At 46.8% G+C, this 20483-nt stretch overlaps 1 protein-coding gene across 5 annotated transcripts in view; it reads left to right on the top strand.

The window, feature by feature from the left end:
• The window catches only part of THADA (THADA armadillo repeat containing), a 1252206-nt gene that overhangs the window by 418142 nt on the left and 813581 nt on the right, over positions 1–20483 (top strand). For all 5 annotated transcript variants that reach the window (XM_063918333.1, XM_063918332.1, XM_063918334.1 and 2 more), the window contains exon 23: positions 6889–7021. In XM_063918333.1, coding sequence (XP_063774403.1) covers positions 6889–7021 — 133 coding nt within the window. The remainder of the gene's footprint in view (positions 1–6888; positions 7022–20483) is intronic.

The raw sequence follows: 20483 nt of genomic DNA, 5'->3' as shown, positions 1-20483 counted from the left end.
AGGAAGGCTCCCACTCTCCCCTGCACTACAGAAACAGGGTTAAAGAGAAGGGGGGCATAAATTGGCGATATAATTATATATTAAGAGCCCATATATAGAAACAACACCTTCTAGGGTTGTTATATACATTATGGCGCTTTTGGTGTGTGCTGGCAAACTCTCCCTCTGTCTCCCCAAAGGGCTAGTGGGTCCTGTCCTCTATCAGAGCATTCCCTGTATGTGTGTGCTGTAGGTCGGTACGTGTGTGTCGACATGTATGAGGAAAATGTTGGTGAGGAGACGGAGAAAATTGCCTGTAATGGTGATGTCACTCTCTAGGGAGTCGACACCAGAATGGATGGCTTACTTATGGAATTACGTGATAATGTCAACACGCTGCAAGCCGGTTGACGACATGAGACAGCCGGCGGACAAATTAGTATCGGTCCAGGCGTCTCAGACACCGTCAGGGGCTTGTAAAAACGCCCATTTACCTCAGTCGGTCGACAGACACTGACACGGACACTGACCCCAGTGTCGACGGTGAAGAAACAAACGTATTTTTCCTTTAGGGCCACAAGTTACATGTTAAGGGCAATGAAGGAGGTGTTACGTATTTCTGATACCACAAGTACCACAAATAAGGGTATTTTGTAGGGTGGGAATAAACTACTTGTAGTTTTGCCTGAATCAGATAAATTAAATGAAGTGTGTGATGATACGTGGGGTTCCTCCGACAGAAAGTTATGGGCGGTATACCCTTTTTCCCGCCAGTAGTAAGGGCGAGTTGGAAAACACACCTTAGGGTGGACAAGGCGCTCACACGCTTATAAAAAACATGGCGTTACCGTTTCCAGATACGGCCGCCCTCAAGGAGCCAGCTGATAGGAAGCTGGAAAATATCATAACAGTATATACACACATACTGGTGTTATACTACGACCAGCAATCGCCTCAGCCTGGATGTGCAGCGCTGAGGGGGCTTGGTCGGATTTCCTGACTGAAAATTTTGATACCCTTGACAGGGACAGGATTTTATTGTCTATAGAGCATTTTAAGGATGCATTTCTATATATGTGTGATGCGCAGAGGCATATTTGCATTCTGGCATCAAGAGTAAATGTGATGTACATATCTGCCAGACGAAGACACGACAGTGGTCAGGTGAGGCAGATTCCAGACGGCATATGGAAGTATTGCCGTATAAAGGGGCGGTCCATTGGACCTGGTGGCCATGGCAACAGCTGAAAAATCCACCTTTTGTTACCCCGAGTCACATATTGGCAGAAAAGGACACAGTCTTTTCAGTCTCAGTCCTTTCGTCCCCATACGGGCAGGCGGGCGAAGGCCAGTCATATCTGCCCAGGGGGAGAGGAAAGGGAAGAAGACTGCAGCAAGCAGCTCATTCCCAGGAACAGAAGCTCCTCACGGCTTCTGCCAAGTCCGCAGCATAACGCTGGGGCCGTACAAGCGGACTCAGGTGCGGTAGGGGGTCATCTCAAGAGTTTCAGCAACACTCGCAAGGGAACTCCGGGATCCTACATGTAATATCCCAGGTGTACATTGGAAATTCGAGACGTCTCCCCCTCACACAATTCACAGGCTGTATTCCCAGCAGGTGATAATCAAAGTACCCTTCTTACAACAAGGAAGGGGGTAGTATTCCACACTATATTGTGGTACTGAAGCCAACCGGCTCGGTGAGATCTGAAATATTTGAACACTTACATACAAGCGTTCAAATCAAGATGGAGTCACTCGGAGCAGTGATAGCGAACCAGGAAGAAGTGGACGATATGATGTCACTGGATATCAGGGACGTTTACCTACAGGTCCAAATTTGCCCTTCTCACCAAGGGTACTTCAGGTTCCTGGTACAGAACTGTCACTATCAGTTCAGACGCTGCCGTTTGGATTGTCCACGGCGCCCCGGGTCTTTACCAAGGTAATGGCCGGAATGAGGATTTTTCTTAAAAGAAACATGGACGCTTTCCTGATAAGGGCAAGGTCCAGAGAACAGTTGGAGGTCGGAGTAGCACTATCTTAAGTAGTTCTACGACAGCACGAGTGGATTCTAAATATTCCAAAATCGCAGCTTTTTCCGACGACACGTCTACTGTTCCTAGGGAAGATTCTGGACACAGTCCAGAAAAACGTGTTTCTCCCAGTGGAGAAAACCAGGGAGTTATCCGAGCTAATCGGGATCCTCCTAAAACCAGGAAAAGTGTCAGTGCATCATTGCACAAGAGTCCTGGTAAAAATGGTGGCTTATTACGAAGCAATTCCATTCGGCAGATTTCCCGCAAGAACTCTTCAGTGGGATCTGCTGGACAAATGGTCCGGATCGCATCCTCAGATACATCAGCGGAAAAGGGTGTCTCTCCTGTGGTGATTACAGAGTGCTCATCTTCTAGAGGGCCGCAGATTCGGCATTCAGGATTGGATGCCGGTGACCACGGAGGCCAGCCTGAGAGGCTGGGGAACAGTCACACAGGGAAAAAATTTCCAGGGAAGTGTGATTAAGTCTGGAGAATTCTCTCCGCATAAATAAGCTTAGAGCAAATTTATAATGCTCTAACCTTAGCTAGACCTCTGCTTCAAGGTCAGCCGGTATTGATCCAGTGGGATAACATCACGGCAGTCGCCCACGTAAACAGAAGGGCGGCACAAGAAGCAGGAGGGCAGTGAAAACTGCAAGGATTTTTCGCTAGGCGGAAAATCATGTGATAGCACTGTCAGCAGTGTTCTTTCCGGGAGTGGACGACTGGGAAGCAGACTTCCTCAGCAGGCATGACCTCCACCCGGGAGAGTGGAAACTTCATAGGGAAGTTTTTCAACATGATTGTGGACCGTTGGCAAAGACCAAAGGTGGACATGATGGCGTCCCGCCCGAACAAAAAACGGGACAGGTATTCCGCCAGGTCATGAGACCTTCAGGCGATAGCTGTGGATGTTCTGGTAACACCGTGGGTGTACCAGTCTGTGTATGTGTTCCCTCCTCTGTTTCTCATAACCAGGGTATTGAGAATTATAAGACATAGAGGAGTATGAACTATACTAGTGGCTCCGGATTGGCCAAGAGGGACTTGGTACCCGGAACTTCAAGAAATGCTCACAGAGGACTAAGGGCCTGGGGAGCTAAGAAGGGACTTGATTCAGCAAGTACCATGTCTATTCCAAGACTTACCGCGGCTGCGTTTGACGGCATGGCGGTTGAATGCCGGATCCTGAGGGGAAAAGGCATTCCATAAGAGGTCATACCTACCTTGGTCAAAGCCAGGAAGGAGGTGACCGCACAACGTCATCACCACATGTGGTGAAAATATGTTGCGTGGGTGAGGCCAGGAAGGCTCCACGACGGAAATTCAACTAGGTCGATTTCTACACTTCCTGAAAACAGGAGTGTTTTGGACCTCAAATTGGGGTTCATTAACATTTAAATTTCGGCCCTGTAGATTTTCTTCCAGAAAGAATTGACTTCAGTTCCTGAAGTCCAGATTGTAAAGGATGTATTGCATATACAGCTTTTTTGTGCCCCTAGGGGCACTGTGAGATCTCAACATAGTGTTGGGATTTCTTAAAATCATATTGGTTTGAACCGCTCAAATCTGTGGATTTAAAATATCTCACATGGAAAGTGACCATGCTGTTGACAAATATCTCACATGGGAAGTGACCATGTTGTTAGCCCTGGCCTCGGCCAGGCGATTGTCAGAATGGGCGGCTTTGTCTTACAAAAGCCCATATTAAAATTTTCCATTTGAACAGGACAGAACTGGGACTCGTCTCCAGTTTCTTCATAAAGGGGTGTCAGCGTTTTCACCTGAAACAACCTCTTGTGGTGCCTGCGGCTACTAGGGACTTGGAGGACTCCAAGTTACTAGACGTGGTCAGGGCCCTAAAAATATATATATATATATATATATATATATATAGTTAGGACGGCTGGAGTCAGAAAGTCTGACTTGCTGTTTATACTGTATACACCCAACAAGCTGGGTGCTCATGCTTCTAAGCAGTCTATTGCACGCTGGATTTGTAGTACAATTCAGCTTGCACATTCTGTGGCAGGCCTGCCACAGACGAAATATGTAGATGCCCATTCCACAAGGAAGGTGGGCTCATCCTGGGCGGCTGCCCGAGGAGTCTCGGCATTACAACTTTGCCGAGCAGCTACGTGGTCAGGGGAGAACACGTTTGTAAAATTTTACAAATTTTGATACTCTGGCTAAGGAGGACCTGGAGTTCTCTCATTCGGTGCTGCAGAGTCATCCGCACTCTCCCGCCCGTTTGGGAGCTTTGGTATAATCCCCATGGTCCTGACGGAGTCCCCAGCATCCACTAGGACGTTAGAGAAAATAAGAATTTACTTACCGATAATTCTATTTCTCGTAGTCCGTAGTGGATGCTGGGCGCCCATCCCAAGTGCGGATTGTCTGCAATGCTTGTACATAGTTATTGTTACAAAAATCGGGTTATTACTATTGTTGTGAGCCATCTTTTCAGAGGCTACTTCGTTTTGTTATCATACTGTTAACTGGGTTCAGATCACAAGTTGTACGGTGTGATTGGTGTGGCTGGTATGAGTCTTACCCGGGATTCAAGATCCTTCCTTATTGTGTACGCTCGTCCGGGCACAGTACCTAACTGAGGCTTGGAGGAGGGTCATGGGGGGAGGAGCCAGTACACACCATGTGACCTAAAAAGCTTTTTAGATGTGCCCTGTCTCCTGCGGAGCCCGCTATTCCCCATGGTCCTGACGGAGTCCCCAGCATCCACTACGGACTACGAGAAATAGAATTATCGGTAAGTAAATTCTTATTATCTTCACCTGCTCAGTAGGTCATTGCTTGTACTCTTTGAACCACTGAATTGCTAGGTGTGGTGAGCAGTTTATGGACTTCAACCAGACTGTGTCCTTCTCTGTCACCACAATAGTGTTTCCTTGCATCTGTGTTTTTGCATTACTGATTAAAGTGTACACTCTGAGTTAGTGCACAGATGGCACGATCTTGGGGCATGTGCTGCTGCCCGGATGGCTGATGTGCCTTTCCCCCCAGTCCTGGAGTTAATTACTGATACCAACTTAGACTCTATGGCTCTTGAAGCATTAGCATGGTAAGCTGTCTTGATCACTGAAGCTCCTGTAAAATGAGCACTGGTTCAAAGTCAATGATATCTCACTTTGATGACATGCTTGCAATTATAGGCAATCAGGGCAGTGAACCGCTTTTATGACCTTGACCTTAAGCAATGTAAGAGCACACCTGTGTGGAAGCCCTTCACTTCAATATTAGGCATCCCACACTAACCAAGGTGTTTTAATTTTGGTGTATGCGCAACCTTTGTAGTACTCACATTTGTAGACATGATCATATTTTTGATTTTTATGCATCTATGAAACACATCTAATTTTTCAATAATTTAATTGGTAATCTGGGATACAGTTCAGTCCTATAGTATCAACTGATTGGACCACCCATTGTTTGAATGCTGCATTCAAGCCTGATGCATCTTCTGGTCCCTATCAGTCAGCCGCGTGAACTCCGTGCTTATGCTGCTTATTACAGTCGGTGCCTGGAAGACAAACTTTAAAATGGTTGAGTTTCCTGTTTAAATGCAGGTGAAAAATAAATGGGGATATTACCTTTTAAGTGCTCTGTGTGTAAATCACCACAGGACGCTGCAGAAGTGTTACTTTACTAGCTGCAGTCATGCTGAACAATAGCTGCAGAGGCACTTCCTGATTAACAAGTGTATGGCAGTGATACAGCTTCCTGACCTCCACATTGAAGCAACACAGTGTACATCTACAGTACCCATGGTCTTAACACTACTTCCTTTGGGGTGGAGTGAAAACTTTAGCACAGTATGTTCATTCATCGGCTTGCTGGTAGAAGTTTGACATTACATGTAAGGCCAATTGTAAAGCGCCACGGAATTTGCTGCGCTATATAAGAAACTGTTGATAAATAAATAAAGGCTGAAGAACCAGTAGGCTAAAAGGATATTCAGTCAGATTGTGGACATGGTCAAAATGTCAACATTGTGACCGTCGACAGACAGAATATCAACAGCTGGTGTTAGGGTTAAGCTGAGGTTAGATTACGGTTAGGGCTACAGTCACCAGAAAACGCTATGTCGACATGCAGACCGCCGACTTTAATAAAGTCTACATGCCAGTCTGCACATTCTGAAATGTTTGGAATTTAGACCATGTCAGCATTCTGAATGTGAATATTTTGTACCATACCCGAAAAAATAGTTTACTTTTTGGATTCGAAACAAAGTGTTTACATTTGTCTTTATGAACCTTATATATTTTACGTGTATTTTTTTTATTTCTTTATTATTGAACATATTTTATTTTAGCCTGTATCAACTGGTTGTAAACTATAAACTGTTGCTCATAATCTACATAGTGGGGACAATGGGAAAACAGTATGGCCACAGATAAGAGTCTGCCATCTTGTTGGCTTTAGGAGAAGGTACAATAACGGGGGGGTCTACTGTATGCCGAATGTCGGGATCCCGACGCCCGGCATACCGACATATATTCTCCCTCGTGGGGTTCCACGACGCCCCTGGAGGGAGAATAAAATACCGTGCCCGCAAGGGGCTCATTTGCGCTCGCCACACTGTCGGTATGCCGGCGGTCGGGCTCCCGGCGCCGGTATGCTGGTCGCCGGGAGCCCGGCCGCCGGCATACCGTACTACACCCCAATAAAGTGTTGCTTAATTATGCAAAGTACTCCTGAGAAACCTGGATATTCATCTATTCGAAAATAGGTTTAGCTGTGAATGGTTTTATTGTTTAAAGAACAGCTCTTTCTGTGTTTTGAAGTGGTGTAGCATGGTTTTAATAAAATGTGCTGACCTCTGTGACCCCTACTCATTTGATTCTTTCAGATGCAAGGAGGAGAGCCTGCGCTGCTTACCACGCCAATGGTTATGCAACGTCTTGGAGGAAATTAAGTCTAGCGATCCGTCTTCTAGGCTCTGTGCAACCAGGCGCAGTGCTGGAATTCCATTCTACATACAGGTACTTAGCAAGCTGTGCTTGGTTTATTTTTTGGGAATGAAGCTATCAAGTTCTTTAATACATTATGCAAGAAAATCTATGGCTGACCCTATTATTTCCCTAATAAAATCTGGTATGATGAAGGTGTTGGAGCTGTGGTGGAGTGAGATTAGCTCTCTGGTCTGATGAGGAGGCAAAAGCCCGGTACACACTAGGCGACATTTGAAAACATTTTCCGACAACGACCATTCGTAACAACAACTTTGTGTAATCATCCAGTGTGTACGCACTATTTCGCAAGCTACGCGCACTCCCGCTGGTCATTAGCGACGTCCTCTGTCGTCTGCGCATGCAGCTCAATTTCGACAAAGTCATTAATGACTAGGACCAAATTGTGCAGTGTGTACACTACCAACGACAAACGACATGTTAAATTAGGCTGAACCATAACAATTTGGTAGTGTCGACTTACTTCCGTATATCATTTGGTCGTTTGTAAAATCGCTCAGTGTATGCACCATGGGGGTAATTCAGAGTTGATCGCAGCAGAAAATTTGTTAGCAGTTGGGCAAAACCATGTTCACTGCAGGTGGGGCAGATATAACATGTGCAGAGAGAGTTAGATTTGGGTGGGGTGTGTTCAAACTGAAATCTAAATTGCAATGTAAAAATAAAGCAGCCAGTATTTACCCTGCACAGAAATTAAATAACCCACCCAAATCTAACTCTCTCTGCACATGTTATATCTGCCACACCTGCAGTGCACATGGTTTTGCCCAACTGCTAACAAATTTGCTGCTGCGATCAACTCTGAATTTTGCCCAATATTGCTTGTCCGGGAGTTCCAGGGAGTTCAAGGAAAATCATGAGCGACATTGTATCATTTACATGTCGTCTAATGTGTACCTATATTAAGTTCAAAGATTAACCTTGTTACTTACTAACATGTAATGTAATAGTCTCCTATAAACTAATGAACAAGTCCTGTTATAGGATCAATCACCTCTTTGTTTGGTATCGTATTACAACGGTACAGGAAATAACAATTGGATACAAAATAGCAAATGCCGGGACATGAACAAGTACATAAACACCAAACAAACAATGCACACAATGCGAACCTGCAATCATTTTAAAATAAAATCAGGGGCATGAAAAAGGGAACATGTGCTGCTCTGCCAATAATGGTTAAAGTCGATAAAATGTTTTTGCCAATTACCATAAACCCCACAACCCTGCATCATAAGGGATGTTAGGAAATCCAAGCTATAGGAATGAATCTCTGCTATCACTAGCAGTTGTAATCTCCTGACACACCGCGTGGAGCAGCACCAGATTATAGGTTTGTCTTGGAAATTGTTCATGAGAGCCAGCAAATAAAATGCTCTGGGCTCTAGAGCTTTATCCCTATAGCTGTTTTCCTTCTATACTGTGTTTATGGCACTTGCATTGTTTGCCTTTAATACTCAGAAATGACTATAGCAAAGCATTGTATAATTCACATCTCCATATTCTCTCACAATGAGGCAACATACATTTTTATAACTGCTTTTAGATTTATGCTTTAGGAACTGTAAAAATGAAGGTCAGGAACTTTTCATATTCTTGCTTTAGCAGCATGTGACAGTGGAGTTCTATGTGTACTTTGTGTCATGACAATCACTGAACCACAAGCGAATTAATGTTCCTGCTCATAGGTCTCACACTAACATTGACAGCACTGGAGATCTTATAGAAAGCTGACATTTCATGTGTGGCTCTGAATACAGTGTGCAGAGCCTCTTTTGCTTAGTTTATATACACTGATATTATTGCATGCAGTGTCTTGTTGGTAACTCTAATAGGCCCTACACACTGGGCATTTTCTCGCCGAGGTTTCCCGATGGGCGATACAGCCGACGGGCGACCCGGCAAACGGGGGGAGTGAAGTTTCTTCACTCCCCCCGTCTCCTGGCCCCATAGCCCTGCATGCTAATATGGACGAGATTGTCCATATTGGCGTGTATGTATAAACGAGCCGGCACCAACGATGAATGAGCGCGGAGCCGCGCATCGTTCATCGTTGGTGTCTACACGATGAAAGATATGAACAATATCTCGTTCATTAATGAACGACTATCGTTCATATCTTTCAGTGTTATTTCATAGTGTGTAGGGCCTATAACAGGAGGCCTACACACTGGGCGATATCTTGAAAGATATGAAAGATAAATCGTTCATATCTATCTGTGGATGCTTCAACGATGAATGATGCGCGTGCCCGCAATCGTTCATCGTTGAACCATCATCTTTTAAACATACCAGTCAATTTGGACGATATAGATGTATGTACTCTCATATCGTCCAAATTGACCATCGATATCTTCCAGTGTGTAGGCTGAATCGACCATCGATATTATCGTTGGTCGAATACATCGCCCAGTGTGTAGGCCCCATAAGTTCAGTTGCAGAGTCTCACTGTGCAGTTCTAAATATATTTTATTAAGTGCCTAAGTTTTATTCTGTAAATCAATTTACCATGGTAATTTTGTACCTACCATTATATTTTTGTACCTAGTAGAAACAGTAATTTCCCTTGTTTCAAACTCTCTGAGTTATTCAATTTCAGATTTAGTTAAGGAAAATTAGGTGGGCAATTAAGACTCGTTCAGGATTAGTGGTTACTTATTCTCTGCATTTAAAGTCTTTCCCCACCCAATTATTTATTTATTTTTAGACTTATTTATTATTAGTAAAGGGCTTATAATTACTGTGCAATGGTTCCAGTGGTATTGGCCACACTGCCACACGCTGAGCATGAGAACATACTGTAGGTCTTTTTTCTCTGTTTCGTATTAGTTGTGGTTGATAAATGAATGACGGCAGTCGGCAGAACCTCTCAGGAGCACCATGTTATCCACTGGTTTCGCATACTCTGAATGAGCAGGGTGATGTTGGAAGGTCCTGTACTTTAGAATCACACATTTTCATAGCTGCTATTTGCATATTTGTTACTCCTAGGCTATTAAGAGGGTTGTTGTTGTTGTTGTTGTTACACTTTATTTACAAGTCGCCACAAGTGGTCCACAGTGCCATAAATACGGCAGCAGTAGGACAGAACAGGGTAAACAGAACATTACATTACAGTAGTCAAAACATAAACAGAGGACAAGTAGAATTTAGCACAATTCTCAGTACACAATACAGTTAGGAAGCAAGTTACTGTAAGCGAGGGAGTAATCGGCGAAGGGTGAAACCTGTCTCCAATAGTGACGGCATGACTAGCAGCAGTAGAGCCGCTAGAAGAGATGAAAGACTACAAGTAAGGGGAATTCTGGACTAAGTGGCCACTGAGTAAATGAAGGCTGTCATTTATGTGCTAGAGAAGAGGTCTATAAGAACAAGATGGAGGAGAACCCTATGCCTAGGAGCTTACAATCTAGGGGAGAGGAGAGACAGATGACATGAGGGGTGAGCATGGATAGGGACCTGAGAACAGTGATTAAGCAAAGTAGAGATGGCTAGGGTAGGAGTGTGGGGTGAGCGTCCTGGTGACAAGGTATTGTGGTGGAAGGGTACACTATTATGAACATATGGGTTTTCAGTACACATTTGAAGTTGTGTAAGGCTGGGGATATCCTGATAGAGAAAGGGAGATTGTTCCAGTGTAAGGTAGCAGCACAGAAGAAATCTTGGATTCCAGTGTGCGATGCAGTAATCAGGGTAGAGGAGAGGCAGCTGTCATTGACTGACCGGAGAGGGTGGGAAGGAGTATGTAAGTAGATGAGGCTGGAAATGCAGTGAGCAGTGGAGTTAGAAAGAGCCTTGTATGTGAGATTGTGGAGTTTGAAGAGGATTCTGTAGTTGAATGAGAGCCAGTGCAGGTTTTGGGAAATGGTGGTGGCTGATGTGGAACGGCAGGGGAGGAAGATCAATCTAGCTGCAGCATTGAGAACAGATTAGAGGGGACTGAGATAGGAAAGTAGGAGGCCAGTGAGAAGAAAGTTGTAGTGGTTGAGCCGAGAAATGATTAGTGAGTGGATAATCAGTTTGGTAGCATTTTGTGAGAGGAATGGCCTGATTCAAACAATGTTTCGTGGCCTGAGCCAACAGTATTGAGCCAGAGATTGAATGTAGGGGGGCGAAGGAGAGTGTGGAGTCAAGGGCCAATCAGCTTCTAACTGTTATTTATCTAGCACACTCTAGGACAGTTAGAAGCTAGCTGGGTGTCATGAGCAACTTCTGTATTTTCTCTTTCACCAAGGTTTGATACATATACAATATACAGACCACCATCTCATAGCCTAAGGGTGGATCAGAAACTAAGGTCTGCACATGTGCAGAATTGATTTCCTCTTTAAAATGATGCAGGATTGAGGAGGAGGGCACAGTAGCACCTGCTTCTATTTGTCCCCCTTGTTCCATCCTATGGGTTGCCCTGGATGCTGGGACCACCACCGAATAGCTACATGTGTGTAAGCAGCCTTGGTTGAACTAGTATGGATTAATCCCTTGACTTCATAAACTCCCATATTAAAAATGTGAATATACAGATGGGTACTCCGTTATCTTGGCTGACTGAGGCGTTAGTCGCGATCAGGCATACACAGCGTGCCTGGGCACAAGGAGGCGCGCCTAGTTGAAGGGAGGCACACAGAGCATTTGGCGTTACCTTTGAGTGTAATACCTAAGATCATCCACCAGATGTCGCTTTTTAAAATCACCAATGCGCAAGCATGTGGTCTCCATTAATATACAATACTGAACTACAGCGTAAGAACTACTTTACTGGTGCGTCTCATTACGCTACATTATGCTACAGTATGTCATACAGTCTATAACAGTATATACAGTACAGATGCAAACGAACAAGTTACAGATACAATATGGTCTATTGATGTTAGGGATATGTGAGCGTCCAAATCCCGTAGTATTAAGTATAATGGGGAGAGATAAAAGCTCATCCCTAAGTTCCTGGATGCCAATCACTGTGTGTATAGTTTATATAGACGCAAATGAACGTGTTAAAACACTTGTGTATGCAGACGCAACTAATGTGTGAAAGGAATAATGTAGCTTATTGACTTTACATTATGTACAGTGCACGAAATGAGCGTCCGAGTTCCCTAACGGCATAAACAAACACCAATGGGGAGGAATCGCTCTTTGCAGTACTTTTACACATGAACTTGAGAATCTTCCATGCAGTGTTGTGGGCTAGCGATGAAGGCTCCCGTCTGCCATGCTGAGAGTCCCGGGATCGATTCCCAACGTGCCAATATATATATTTTTTTGTGTTCCCGTGACATTCACTTTATTATTATTTTTTTTTTCTGTGTAATCCATTGTAATACATTCAAAGGAAGGGTGCACACAGGTTTCACACAAATCGGGGTAAATCTGCAGGAGTGACTCATTCGCTATCTAAAATACACAGCGGTAATGAGCACCTATAGACATACCAATAAATATAAATTAGTGTATTCTGACGCAACTAACTGTTCGAGCACCACAGTACTGTAGATCGTCGGCGTTAGAGAATCTGTGTTGTGAGAATTTGTGTTGTACGTTATAAGCTGTTCGTGCTAATTAGTACACTAATAGAACATACTGTACAGAGATATTTTATCTCTCCTCCCTAAGTTCCTGGATGCCAAATTACCATGCTTAGCATTTCTGTACAGTATTTCCTATCTAGCCAGAAACCCCGCATCCCGTGCAAGCTGGGCGAACAACTGGAGGGGACCCGACACACGGTTGCTTGCCGCTTCCCTTTGCAGTATCACATAAACTCTCTCCATTATACATAGAAAGATTAAACTTGCCACTGTACGTTACAAGCTGTTTGTGCTAATTCGTACACTAGTAGAACATACTGTACAGAGATACTAAGGATGGTGATTTGGCATCCAGGAACTTAGGGAGGAGCTTTTATCTCTCTCCATTATACTTAGAAAGATTACAATGGAGAGAGATAAAAGCTCCTCCCTAAGTTCCTGGATGCCAATTCACGTCCTAATTATCTCTGTACAGTATGTTCTATTAGTGTACTAATTAGCACAAACAGCTTATAACGTACAACACAGATTCACTAACGCCGACGATCTACAGTACTGTGTTGCTCGAACAGTTAGTTGCGTCAGAATACACTAATTTACTGGTATGTCTATAGGTGCTCATTACCGCTGTGTATTTTAGATAGCGAATGAGTCACTCCTGCAGATTTACCCCGATTTGTGTGAAACCTGTGTGCACCCTTCCTTTGAATGGATTATAATGGATTACACAGAAAGAAAAAAATAATAATAAAGAGAATGTCACGGGAAATAAAAAAAAAATAGTGGTTCTTTGGGAATCGAACCCGGGACTCTCAGTGTGGCAGATGGGAGCCTTCATCGCTAGCCCACAACACTGCATGGAAGGTTCTCAAGTTCATGTGTAAAAGTACTGCAAAGAGCGATTCCTTCCCATTGGTGTTTGTTTATGCCGTTAGGGGACTCGGACGCTCATTTCGTGCACTGTACATACTGTAAAGTCAATAAGCTACATTATTCCTTTCACACATTAGTTGCGTCTGCATACACAAGTGTTTACACATTAGTTGTGTCTGCATACACAAGTGTTTTAACACGTTCGTTTGCATCTGAATAAACTCATTTTTTTTTTTTTTTTACTCTGTCCGTCTGACCATTGGTCACCATCTGTGTGTACACTATGCAGTACAGGACTGTATATTAACATTACAGTCGTCACTGACCATTTGCCAGAGCTTGTACTGTAGATCAATCCGCCGCTATTCAAACTAAAGTACTGGATTAATGAAGCATTAGCCACCCAGTGGTGGAGATGTGTATTGCATGCTGAGTATATAGTCGTGCCTCAACGCGCCTGTCCATGATTATACTCGGCAACCTAAGCTATCGCCTAGGTGTGACTAAACCTCCGTCTAGGCGCAGACACAGTCAAGATAACGGAGGACCCATCTGTAAAGATTATCAGCCACCTATAAAGGTGCATTTTTGAATTTTTGTTTTGAATTAAATACAGTATATTTCTCTAACGTCCTAGAGGATGCTGGGGACTCCGTAAGGACCATGGGGAATAGACGGGCTCCGCAGGAGATAGAGCACTTTAAGAAAGCTTTAAATTCTGGGTGTGCACTGGCTCCTCCCTCTATGTCCCTCCTCCAGACCTCAGTTTTACACTGTGCCCAGAGCATGAAGGGTGCACTGCAGGGAGCTCTCTTGAGTTCTTTGCTACAGAAAGCATTTTTGTTTGGATTTTTACTTTTTCACAGGGAGCACTGCTGGCGACAGGCTCCCTGCATCGAGGGACTGAGGAGAGAGGGGCAGACCTACTTAACTGATAGGATCTGCTTCCTCGGCTACTGGACACCATTAGCTTCAGAGGGGGTGAACACAGGTTCGTCCTGGGCGTCCACCCCCGAAGCCACGCCGCCGTTCTCCTCACAGAGCCAGAAGAACAGAAGCAAGAAGACGTCTCAGGCGGCAGAAGCCTTCAGCTTCACAGAGGTAACGCACAGCACTGCAGCTGTGCGTCATTGCTCCACATCACCTCACACACTCCGGTCACTGTATGGGTGCAGGGCGCAGGGGGGGGGGGCGCCCTGGGCAGCAATATTAACACCTCTTAGATGGCAAATAGGTATATACATGTACAGCTGGGCACTGTACATGTATATAATTGAGCCCCCGCCATTTTACACGATTTTGAGCGGGACAGAAGCCCGCCGCCGAGGGGGCAGGGCTTCTCCCTCAACACTCACCAGCGCCATTTCTATCTCCACAGAACGCTGAGAGGAAGCTCCCCGGACTCTCCCCTGCTTACACACGGTGAAGGGAGTTTAAAAAGAGAGGAGGGGGGGCACATAATTGGCGGATAAAGTATAATACAGCGCTGCTGGGGAAAAGCATTCTGTGTTGGTCTCCAGGTTGTTGCGCTGGGGTGTGTGCTGGCATACTCTCTCTCTGTCTCTCCAAAGGGCATTAAAGCAGGGACGTGCAGTCAGGGGAGGCAGTGCCTCCCCTGTCATTAATGAGTAAAATAATACAAAGAAGATACTTATGACACCTAAGTATCTTCTTTATTATTTTGCTCATCATTAAAGTGTTCCTAATCAGTTTGGGAGGCACCGATCGTGGTGCCTCCCGTAGTGGTTGGGAAAAGATATGGGAGCGGGGGGCGGGCGCGGGCGGGGCCTAGCAATGGGCAGTAAAAGCCCATTGAAATAACATGGGAAAGCGGCACCATTAGAGGTGCCGCTTTCCTACAGGGACGTGCTTTCAACCTATGAAAGCACGTCCCTGTGAGTGAGGCCACAGTGATTGGCCAGCGGATCCGTCACTGGATCCGCTGTCAATCACTGTGTAGGCGGCGGAGGTGCGGGCGGCGGAGGTGCGGGCAGCGGAGGTGCGGGATGCGGCGGGCCGGGCGGCGGAGGTGCTGGCGGCGGAGATGCGGGACGCGGCATTCAGGCCCATTGTGCACTGTGCAGAGTTTGGCAGCGGAAGCGGTACCCATTTAAAAAATGGCGCCTCAGCGTCATTTTTGAAATTCAAGATGGCCGCCGCGAGCCAATCATGGCTCGCCGCGTCATCGCCCCGCCCCCTCCCGCTGACTTATATAAGTCAGCGCGAGGCAGCGGCTGTCAGTCCGACGGCGGAGGAGGAGCAGAGAGGAGCTCCTGAAGATCGAAGACGTTGTGGAAGTCCTGGATGGGCGGCGGCTATGCAAAAGAGCTTAGCAACCGCCGCCCACCAGGTGACGACGCTGGAAGTCCTGGATGGGCGGCGGCTATGCAAAAGAGCTTAGCAGCCGCCGCCCACCAGGTGAAGACGCCGAGGAAGACGCCAGAAGCCCTGGGGAGGTGGGGCCCCCCAGGTGAAGATGCCGGAAGCCCTGGGAAGGCGGCGGCCACGCAAAAGAGCTTAAAGGCCGCCGCCCCCAGGTGAAGACCCAGTTTAATAAATGTTTTTTTTTTTAAGAATGTGTAGTGTTTTTTTTTAATATTTTCTTTACAGGTGGATTAGAGGTGCCAGCGGGCCCTTTATGTCCGGGCATGCTGGCACTTGTGGTTCTCCAAGTGCCAGCATGCTGGGGCAGGCTTGCTGGGACCTGTAGGCCACCTGTAAAGAACAATATTACTATTCTTTGCAGGTGGACTACAGGTGCCAGTGGGTCATTTATGTCCGGGCATGCTGGCACTTGTGGTTCTCCAAGTGCCAGCGTGCTGGGGCAGGCTTGCTGGGATCTGTAGGCCACCTGTAAAGAACAGTATTAGCATACAATGAACCCCGCACCCACCGCCACCAGGGGTGCGGGGCATAGCACTGGGCTATCAGCCCAGTGCTGGTTGTTGCTCGGGAGGGGGGACCCCATTTTGATTTTTTGGGGGCCCCACTTTCCGAGGAATTCCAGCCCTGGGCTGACTGGTTTGGGGGGTGTTTAATGGCATGGCAGGGGAACCCCACACTGAGTGTCTCCCCTGCTATGGCATTATCCCCCCTGGCTGGTTCTGCCTGGTGCTGGTTTCAATGGTGTGGGGGGACTGCACTTTTTTTTTCCGGGGGAGGGGGTGTTTAGCTGCAGTGCCTCCCCAGCCCCTGACCTCACCGCACGTCACTGCATTAAAGGGGATACTGTCTTCAGAAAAAAGTTTCCCTGGGTGTGTGCAGTGTGTCGGTACGTGTGTGTCGACATGTTTGATGAGGAAGGCTCGCTTAATGTGGAGGGGGAGTGCTTGAATGTCAGGTCGCCGTCGGCAACGCAGACACCGGACTGGGTGGATATGCTGAATGTCTTGAATGCAAATGTAAATCTTCTGCATAAAAGATTAGACAAGGCTGAAGCTAGGGGTCAGTCAGGTAGCCAGTCCGTGCCTGTCCCTGTGGTGCCAGGACCTTCAGGGTCTCAAAAGCGCCCCATATCCCAGGTCGCTGACACAGATACCGACACAGATACTGACTCTAGTGTCGACTATGAGGATGCAAAATTACAGCCGAAGGTGGCAAAAGGTATTAGGTACATGATTATTGCCATAAAAGAGGTTTTGCATATCCCTGACACGAGGGTTCACATGTATAAAGGGAAAAAGCCTAAAGTCACGTTTCCGTTCTCATTTGAGCTAAGCGAATTATGCGAAAAGGCTTGGGAATCTCCGGATAGGAGACTCCATGTTCCCAAAAGGATTCTCATGGCGTATCCTTTTCCACAGAAGGATCGGATACGATGGGAATCTGCGCCTAAAGTAGCGCCTTGCTGACACGCTTATCCAAGAAGGCGGCACTGCCTTCTCCGGATACTGCTTCCCTCAAGGATCCTGCTGATCGCAAGCAGGAAATTACCATGAAGCACATTTACACACATTCAGGAACTATAGTTAGGCCGGCCATGGCGTCGGCCTGGGTTTGTAGTGCTGTCGTAGCATGGGCAGACTCCTTATCTACGGAGATGGACACCTTAGATAGGGATACCATTCTAATGACCATGGAGCATATCAGAGATGCTGCCTTGTATATGAGGGATACTCAGAGAGACATTTGTTTACTAAGCTCTAGCATAAACGCTATGTCTATTTCTGCTAGGCGGCTCTTGTGGACCCGCCAGTGGACGGGAGACGCCGACTCAAAGCGGCATATGGAGTCATTGCCTTACAAGGGGGAGGAGTTGTTTGGAGAAGGCCTCTCGGACCTAGTCTCTACTGCTACGGCCGGTAAATCGAATTTTTTACCTTATGATCCCCCGCAGCATTCTAAGAAGGTACCACATTATCAAATGCAGTCCTTTCGTTCCAATAAAAACAAGAAGGTACGAGGATCGTCCTTCGTTGCCAGAGGTAAAGGCAAGGGAAAAAAGCTGCACTCAGCTAGTTCCCAGGAGCAGAAGTCCTCCCCTACTTCCGCAAAGTCCACAGCATGACGCTGGGGCTTTCCGGGGTGGGTCAGATCTAGTGGGGGCACGTCTTCGTCTTTTCAGCCACGTCTGGGTTCAATCACAGGTGGATCCCTGGGCAATAGAGATTGTTTCCCAGGGATACAGACTGGAATTCGAAGACATGCCCCATCGACGGTTTTTCAAATCGGCTCTGCCGGCTTCCCCGTCAGAGAGGGAGCTAGTGTTAGCGGCAATTCACAAATTGTACATTCAACAGGTGATAATCAAGGTTCCTCATCTCCAGCAAGGAGAGGGTTATTATTCATCCCTGTTTGTGGTACCGAAACCGGACGGTTCGGTCAGACCCATTCTAAATCTAAAATCCCTGAACCTGTACTTGAAGAGGTTCAAGTTCAAAATGGAATCGCTCAGAATGGTCATCGCCAGCCTGGAGGGAGGGGATTGGATGGTGTCCGTGGACATAAAGGATGCGTACCTTCATGTTCCGATTTCCCCCCCTCACCAGGCGTTTCTGAGGTTTGCAGTACAGGATTGTCACTACCAATTTCAGACGTTGCCGTTTGGTCTTTCCACGGCCCCGAGAATTTTCACCAAGGTAATGGCGGAAATGATGGTGCTCCTGCGCAAGCAGGGAGTCACAATTATCCCGTACTTGGACGATCTCCTTATAAAGGCGAGATCTCGGGAGAAGTTGCTGGACAGCGTGTCTCTGTCCGTGAAGACGTTGCAGATGCACGGCTGGATTCTCAATTTACCGAAATCCCAGCTAGTACCTGCAACGCGTCTGACCTTTTGGGCCTGATTCTAGACACAGACCAAAAAAGAGTTTTTCTGCCGGTGGAGAAGGCTCAGGAGCTCATAGCCCTGGTCAGGAACCTTTTAAAGCCGAAAAAGGTTTCGGTGCATCATTGCACAAAGGTTCTGGGGAAGATGGTGGCTTCATACGAGGCCATCCCCTTCGGCAGGTTCCATGCGAGGACTTTCCAATGGGACCTATTGGACAAATGGTCCGGGTCCCATCTACATATGCAGAAATGGATCACCCTGTCTCCCAGGGCCAGGGTATCTCTCCTGTGGTGGCTGCACAGTGCTCACCTCCTAGTGGGTTGCAGGTTCGGCATTCAGGACTGGATCCTGGTGACCACGGATGCGAGCCTCCGAGGTTGGGGGGCTGTCGCACTAGGAAGAAATTTCCAAGGTCTCTGGTCAAGCCTAGAGACTTGTCTCCACATCAATGTCCTGAAGTTAAGGGCCATTTACAACGCCCTACGCCAGGCGGAGGAGTGGCTTCAGAACAAACCGGTTCTGATTCAGTCGGACAATATCACGGCAGTGGCTCATGTGAACCGCCAAGGCGGCACAAGGAGCAGAGTGGCCATGGCAGAGGCGACCATGATTCTGTGCTGGGCGGAAGGCCATGTAAGCGCACTATCAGCAGTGTTCATCCCGGGGGTGGACAACTGGGAGGCAGACTTCCTCAGCAGGCACGACCTGCATCCGGGAGAGTGGGGACTTCATCAAGAAGTCTTCACACAGATCGTGGATCGGTGGGGACTGCCTCAAATAGACATGATGGCGTCCCGTCTCAACAAAAAGCTAAAGAGGTATTGCGCCAGGTCAAGAGACCCTCAGGCGGTAGCGGTAGACGCTCTGGTGACACCATGGGTGTTCAGATCGGTCTATGTGTTTCCTCCTCTGCCTCTCATACCCAAGGTGTTGAGATTAATAAGACTAAGAAGGGTCAGAACAATTCTCATTGTTCCAGATTGGCCAAGGAGGACTTGGTATCCGGATCTGCAATAGTTGCTCACAGAAGATCCGTGGCCTCTTCCTCTAAGGCAGGACCTGCTGCAGCAGGGGCCCTGTCTGTTCCAAGACTTACCGCGGCTGCGTTTGACGGCATGGCGGTTGAACGCCGGATCCTAGCTGAAAAAGGGATTCCGGAGGAGGTCATTCCTACCCTGATCAAGGCTAGGAAGGATGTGACATCGAAACATTATCACCGTATATGGCGGAAATATGTTTTTGGTGTGAGGCCAGAGCTGCTCCTACGGAGGAGTTCCATTTGGACCGTCTGCTTCACTTCCTTCAAACGGGAGTGAATTTGGGCCTAAAATTAGGGTCCATAAAGGTCCAAATTTCGGCCTTATCCATTTTCTTTCAAAGAGAATTGGCTTTTCTTCCTGAAGTACAGACTTTTGTGAAGGGAGTGCTGCATATTCAGCCTCCCTTTTTACCTCCGGTGACGCCTTGGGATCTTAACGTGGTATTAAGTTTCCTCAAGTCACCTTGGTTTGAACCACTCAAAACAGTGGAGTTGAAATACCTCACTTGGAAAGTGGTCATGTTGTTGGCCTTAGCTTCTGCAAGGCGTGTTTCGGAATTAGCGGCTTTATCATATAAAAGCCCATACCTGATTTTTCGCGTGGATAGGGCAGAGTTGAGGACTCGTCCTCAATTTCTGCCCAAGGTGGTCTCATCTTTTCATATGAACCAACCTATTGTCGTGCCTGTGGCTACACGGGACTTAGAGGACTCCGAGTCCCTGGATGTGGTCAAGGCTTTGAAGATTTAAGTGACCAGAACAGCT

Source organism: Pseudophryne corroboree, chromosome 4 (genome assembly GCF_028390025.1).
Source record: "Pseudophryne corroboree isolate aPseCor3 chromosome 4, aPseCor3.hap2, whole genome shotgun sequence".
NCBI classification, from domain to species: domain Eukaryota; kingdom Metazoa; phylum Chordata; class Amphibia; order Anura; family Myobatrachidae; genus Pseudophryne; species Pseudophryne corroboree.
Note: the sequence above shows the minus strand (reverse complement) of the source record. Positions and strands in the feature narration are given on the sequence as shown.